Raw genomic sequence first — 7,028 nt, forward strand, 5'->3', positions numbered from 1 at the left:
TAGCTTTCATCAAGTTATAAATATAAGTAAAATTATAAATATAAATAGCATTTTCGTTTGTATATTAATCTCTCAAACTTAAATTTCTCAATTTCTTGTTCGGATATGAGGGGATTTGACTTGGTTTGTATTCAATTGAGATGAGATAATATGCTTTTAGATAAAAATTAAAAAAATATTGTTAGAATATTATTTTATAATATTATTATTATTTTAAAATTTGAAAAATTTGAGTTGTTTATTATATTTTGTATGTGAATTTAAGGAAGTTGTAACGATAAGACATATCTTATCATAGGACATATCTTATTCATAGCATACCATTACATATCTTATTCATAGGACCGTCCACAGTATATATATTGAGAGTACGGGCGGCCATCCTCGTAGTTCTTTCACTACTTCTTCTTGGGAGCAAGGTTTGCTTTGATTTCGTCAACCACCTTGCCATCCACCTGGAAGGCTATCTCCAACACATCGTCCGGCACCGGTGGTGACGCAGCGAAAAGTGATGTGGCAACGACTTGGGTGCCCGGCAGTTGGCCATTGAAGCCCGAGATCACAGAAGCAGGCTTGTCGCCAACGTTCTTCTGAAAATGGTGTTGAAATCAACCCAAGTGTAAGTGTGAGTGTGAAATGAGTTTGGGTTTGCAGCCACCAACTCATGCTCACCCACCACCACCCACCACCACCTACCATAGTTAGGCCACCCACCCTCTCCCAAGTCAGAAGAAGCTGCAACAGGTGGGCTGCTCTTCTCCTATAAATAGAAGAGAGCTCTGAAGATAAAATGTAGTGGGTAAAAGAGAGGAAGAGGAACGTGAGAGAGAGAGAAATAGAATTTTGTAGAGTGTTTTATAAATCTCGTACAAATTCTATAAAAGAGGCTCCAGTGGACGTAAGCAATTTGCTGAACCACTTTAAAATTGTTTTGTGTGATTTTCGGACAGACCAGAGGCACAACAATTGGTATCAGAGCTCTGGTTCGAGCTGTCCGAAAATTCAAGTTGTTCAAAATCAATTTTTGACAACTCCAGGGTGTTCCTCGCGTTGAGACGAATCCGTTGCCGCAAACGGAATCGAAAACGGAGGTCGGAGTAGCTCACACGCGCCCCTAGAAGGTACGCGCGTGCACTGCTGTCATCCACACGCCCCCACGCGCGTCGGAGGAAGAAGACGACTGAACTACACGCGCCCACGCGCCCTCACGCGCTCCAGAGGTTGAAGACGCGTGGCAGACACGCGCCTCACGCGCTCCCACGCGCCCTACAAAGGTTCAGCGCGTGAAATACACGCGCCTCACGCGCTCCCCACGCGCAGACAGTACTGTAGCGCGTGTAATCCACGCGCCTACTCGCCGCCCACGCGCACTGCTCAGCGCGTGCATCCCACGCTCCAGACAGATCACAACCGTCCGTTTTTCAGATCCAATTTCGGCTTGATCTAAGCCATTCGGAGTCCGATTTCAACAATCAAATAGTGCTTTCTTACTATTTGGATCGTTCCGGACTCATCCGTACGGTTAGAATTTTGAAATTTTGAGTCTAAATTTTTTAAAATTCAAATGGAAGGATCTGGAAGAGACAGGAGCTCTGAACATTCCAGTAGCTCGGGACGTCGGTCCACTGTGTCAAATGCCAAGTTTGAAGTTGAAAAGTTCGATGGAACAAGCAACTTTGGCATGTGGCAATGTGAAGTCATGGACGTGTTGATCCAACAAGAGTTGGATATTGCGTTGGGAGGAAAGCCAGATGATATGACTGATCAGGGTTGGAAGAAGCTTAGTACTCAAGCTTGTAGTACAATCCGATTATGCCTTACCAAAGAATAAAAGTATTTTGTTATGAGAGAGACAGATGCTAGGGTACTTTGGCAGAAATTGGAGGATAAATTCATGAAGAAGAGCATTGAGAGCCGTTTGCACTTGAAGAAGAAGCTCTTCAGATTCCAATTTCGTGAAGGTATTTCAATGTCTGAACATCTGAATAATTATAATCAAATTCTTGCTGATTTGTTAAACTTGGATGTTAAAATCGAAGATGAAGATAAGGCTTTACTACTGTTGAATTCCTTGCCTGATACATATGAGCATTTAATTACTACTCTATTGTATGGGAAGGAAAAGATTAGTTTTGAAGATGTATCTAGCTCTTTAATTAGCAATGAGTACCGGAGAAAAGATAAACAGGTACATCAAGATACATCAAGTGAAGCGCTAACAGCAAGGGGGAGACCACAGTCAAGGTATCCCGGAAGGAGGAAAGGTTTTCATTCGAAAACCCGAGCCACATCGCGTGGTTCATCAGTCGGCAGAAAACTCGCCAGAGATGAGTGTTCCTTTTGTCACAACAAAGGACACTGGAAGAAGGATTGTCCCAACCGGAAGGGACAACAGCAGAATCAACCCAACACAGCCAATGTCGTGGACAGAGATGACGAGTCAGATTTTGCCTTGGCAAGTTCATCATCCATTTGTCGTTCCGATGAATGGATTATGGATTCCGGATGTACCTATCATATGTGTCCCAATCGGGACTGGTTTACTGATTTCACAAAGATTGATGGTGGAGCAGTACTTATGGGCAATGATAGTGCCTGTAAGACTCAAGGAGTAGGTAGCATTCGGTTAAAGCTGCACGATGGCAGCGTCAAGACTCTGACAGAAGTTCGGTACGTTCCAGACTTACGGAAGAATCTCATCTCACTGGGATCTCTGGATTCAAAGGGATTCAGAATCGCCATTGAAGATGGAACTCTCAAAGTACTAATGGGAGTTCGGGTGGCAATGAAGGGTTTGAGGCGAGGAAACTTGTACTTCTTGCAAGGAAGTACTGTTGATGGAAGAGCTTCCACAGGCTGTGAGAAGCTAGATGAGACTGATGCCGACACCACCAGTCTTTGGCATATGCGTATGGGACACGCAGGAGAAAAAGTTTTGCAAACACTGGTGAAGCAAGGCTTACTCAAAGGTGCCAAGACATGTAAACTGTCTTTCTATGAGCACTGTGTATTGGGGAAGCAGAGGCGAATCAAGTTTGGAACCGCAGTACACAATACACAGGGAATTCTTGACTATGTGCATTCCGATGTTTGGGGACCTACCCAAAATGCATCTTTGGGAGGTAAACATTGGTTTGTAACTTTTGTTGATGATTATTCTCGTCGTGTGTGGGTGTATACGATGAAGAACAAAGATGAAGTGCTGAAAATCTTCCTTGATTGGAAGAAAATGGTTGAGACTCAGACCGGTAGGAAGATCAAGCGGCTCAGATCTGATAATGGAGGTGAGTACACTTCAGACCCCTTCATGGAAGTATGCCGGAGAGAGGGAATTGTCAGACATTTCACGGTACGAGGTACACCGCAGCAGAATGGTGTGGCAGAACGAATGAATCGTACTTTATTAGAGAAAGTGCGATGTATGTTGCTGAATGCTGGATTCAGTAAACAATTTTGGGCTGAAGCTGTGACCTATGCCTGTCACCTCATTAACCGACTACCAGCAGCTGCCAATAATGGGAAGACGCCCATTGAAGTGTGGAGAGGTAAACATGCTACTGATTATGACTTTTTACACATTTTCGGATGTCCTGCTTACTATCATGCTAAAGAAAGTAAACTTGATCCTAGAGCCAAGAAAGCAAAATTCTTGGGCTTTAGTATCGGTGTAAAAGGGTATAGACTCTGGTGTGTAGAGTCCAAAAAGGTAATCATCAGTAGAGATGTTACATTCAACGAATCTGAGATGCTTAAGTCACATAAGCATAAAGATTCCAGTGAAGGCAACAGTGATGGCGAAACATTAGATGATTCGCAGAGTGTGGAGTTTATTACTTCAAAGAAGTTGGGAAAGCATGGACAAGATGAGGTTGATAATCCAGTCATAGTACCTCCAAGTCAACCTGAGTCAATAGCAACCAACAGACCGAGACGAGAGAAACGTGTACCGATACGTTATTCAGACTATGTGACATATGCATTACCAGCTGAAGGGGGTGAGATCCCAACCACTTACAGAGAAGCCGTACAGTCCAGTGAACAAGTTGAATGGACAAAGGCGATGAATGAAGAGATGCAGTCTCTTCACCAGAACCAGACTTGGGAGCTTGTGCCGCTTCCAAAAGGAAAGAAGACAATTGGCTGTAAGTGGATCTTCAATCAGAAAGATGATCAAGCTGCTAAAAATGGAGTGAGATACAAAGCTAGGTTGGTAGCCAAGGGCTACGCTCAGACAGAGGGAATTGACTACAGTGAAGTATTCTCTCCTGTTGTGAAACATTCATCCATTCGGATATTGTTAGCTTTGGTTGCACAATATGATCTTGAGTTAGCACAGCTTGATGTAAAGACAGCTTTCTTACATGGTGATCTGGAAGAGGAGATTTATCTGTCTCAACCAGAAGGATTCAAAGAAGCTGGCAAAGAGAATTGGGTATGCAGTCTGAAGAAGTCTCTCTATGGCTTGAAGCAGTCACCTCGACAATGGTACAAGCGTTTCGACCGCTTTATGTTGGATCTGAAATACACTCGTTGCCAATACGATCATTGTGTATATTTCAGAAAACTTGCAAATGGATCTTTCATTTATTTACTTTTATATGTAGATGATATGTTAATTGCATGTAAAAGCAAGGGGGAGATAGATCGCTTAAAAACTCAGTTAAGTAATGAGTTTGAAATGAAAGATCTAGGAGAAGCACGAAGAATACTGGGAATGGAGATCAGCAGAGATAGGGTGAAAGGTATAGTTCACCTTACTCAGAAACAGTATCTGAAAAGAATACTGCAACGATTCAACATCGACTCAAAGACGAAGCCGGTGAGTACTCCTATGGCCCCATATTTCAAGCTCAGTGCATTGCAGTCTCCTAAAACCGATGAAGAGCGAGACTACATGAAGAATGTACCATATGCAAGTGTTGTTGGAAGCTTAATGTATGCCATGGTGTGTACAAGACCTGATATCTCCCAGGCCGTTAGCTTGGTTAGTCGCTATATGCATAATCCTGGAAAGGTTCATTGGCATGCGGCTAAGTGGATTCTACGGTATATTGCGGGGACCGTAGATGTTGGTTTGAGGTTTGAGAAGAGTGAAGATAGTCTAGTAACTGGATATGTTGACTCAGACTATGCAGGTGATCTTGACAAACGTCGATCGACAACTGGTTATGTGTTCACTATGGCTGGAGGACCAGTTAGTTGGCGATCAACTTTGCAGTCAACAATTGCACTATCATCAACTGAGGCTGAATACATGGCTGTAACAGAAGCCGTGAAAGAAGCTATTTGGTTACAGGGATTGGTAACAGATTTGGGCTTTGAGCAGCAAGAGGTTACCGTTTACTGTGACAGTCAGAGTGCAATTCATTTGGCCAAGAATCAAGTATATCACTCTCGAACAAAACATATAGATGTCAGATTTCACTTTGTACGTGAAATATTGGAAGAAGATGACATCAAACTTCAGAAGATTGGCACTGAAGATAATCCAGCAGATATGTTGACGAAGGTCGTCACAGGGATCAAGTTCCAACACTGTTTGGACTTGATCAGTATTGAACACTGCTGAGCACCCTCGGGTGCATTGGAGCGTATTCGATAGCAGAAGTCTCTCATGTCAAAGAATGTGGTGCATTCATTTGAAGAATGAATCAGTTTGTAAGCATCCTGGTATGGCACACTTGGGTGGAGGGGGTGATTGTTGAAATCAACCCAAGTGTAAGTGTGAGTGTGAAATGAGTTTGGGTTTGCAGCCACCAACTCATGCTCACCCACCACCACCCACCACCACCTACCATAGTTAGGCCACCCACCCTCTCCCAAGTCAGAAGAAGCTGCAATAGGTGGGCTGCTCTTCTCCTATAAATAGAAGAGAGCTCTGAAGATAAAATGTAGTGGGTAAAAGAGAGGAAGAGGAACGTGAGAGAGAGAGAAATAGAATTTTGTAGAGTGTTTTGTAAATCTCGTACAAATTCTATAAAAGAGGCTCCAGTGGACGTAAGCAATTTGCTGAACCACTTTAAAATTGTTTTGTGTGATTTTCGGACAGACCAGAGGCACAACAAATGGACCAGTCCCCTTGGGAACACAAAGATCTCACCTTCCTTGATTGTCTTGGAGATGAGCTTGTCTGCTGTGGTGATGAAGCCTACAAACAGCTCGCCTTCCAGAGTGAATATGGTCTCGGTGGCTCGCGGGTGAGTGTGAGGAGGGTTGAGTCCGCCGGGTGCATAGTCAATGCGCGCCAACGACACGCCGAGCGTATTAAGGCCTGGAACCTGTCGGGAATATGCCGTTAAAGCAAATTGTAATTTCCATATTTTGCATTAAATAAAATTGTCTAAATGAACAGAACCTGCATAACATTGGCTGTCGTTACGTTTGAACCAAACGAGTTGTTGATGAGAGCTGGCGCAGCCAGGCCAGCGAAGGTGAAATCTGCTGCCGTGACATCTGCATCGTCCTTGCATACAAACCCGTTCACCTTTATCTCTGTTGCACGAATGACAAGGAAAATAAGAGAGCATTTCATCAAAAGAACAATCCCGATAATATGTAAAGTTTGTCTAGGAACTTAAAATAAATTACATACTTGACTTTAGATCGGCAACGCAGAGATCCTGAAGGGGGTCAGGATCGTATGCCACAGAGCTGGAGATTGCAGCAAAGAGGAACAGACATGCAAGAACGTTTGCCACCATGATTGGAAATGACTTGAAAGGAGATTGAAGTATTAGTTAAAATAGTATAAGAAACGGATTAGAATGCTTGGTTCGAATATGGAGAAAGAACAGCCTGCTACTCTATTTATATACACATCTAACGCTGGTGATCATAAATAACAGGGTTCCAACTTAAATTCGAAGCAATTTCCCAATGAAGACGTAAACAGAAACTATTTTCTATTAGTTTGAATGGGTGAAAGAAGTTGGTGAAGAAGAAAGCCAGTAGAAATTAACGTTTTTGGGCACCTTTTTGCTGATATGTGTCTTTGTTAAACATTAACACAAATAAAATCAATGGGGCTT

At 43.0% G+C, this 7,028-nt stretch overlaps 1 protein-coding gene across 1 annotated transcript; it reads right to left on the reverse strand.

Annotated features, from left to right (window-relative positions):
- Positions 1–285: 285 nt before the first annotated feature.
- Positions 286–6,775, reverse strand: LOC122318031 (germin-like protein subfamily 2 member 4). The gene is made up of 4 exons (XM_043135156.1): positions 6,593–6,775; positions 6,356–6,492; positions 6,070–6,278; positions 286–600 (listed from the first exon to the last, which is right to left on the reverse strand). Exons 1-4 carry the CDS (start codon positions 6,699–6,701, stop codon positions 399–401), a joined length of 657 nt encoding a protein of 218 aa, XP_042991090.1. The 5' UTR covers positions 6,702–6,775; the 3' UTR covers positions 286–398.
- Between the last annotated feature and the right edge of the window lie 253 nt (positions 6,776–7,028).

Source organism: Carya illinoinensis, chromosome 8 (genome assembly GCF_018687715.1).
Source record: "Carya illinoinensis cultivar Pawnee chromosome 8, C.illinoinensisPawnee_v1, whole genome shotgun sequence".
NCBI lineage: Eukaryota > Viridiplantae > Streptophyta > Magnoliopsida > Fagales > Juglandaceae > Carya > Carya illinoinensis.

Coding starts and splice junctions, on each gene's coding strand:
- LOC122318031 (XM_043135156.1), bottom strand. CDS start 6,701: ATGGTGGCAAACGTTCTTGCATGTCTGTTCCTCTTTGCTGCAATCTCC. Junction 6,279..6,355: donor CGACAGCCAATGTTATGCAG/GTTCTGTTCATT, acceptor TATTCCCGACAG/GTTCCAGGCCTTAATACGCT. Junction 601..6,069: donor GTGTTCCCAAGGGGACTGGT/CCATTTGTTGTG, acceptor TTGATTTCAACA/CCATTTTCAGAAGAACGTTG.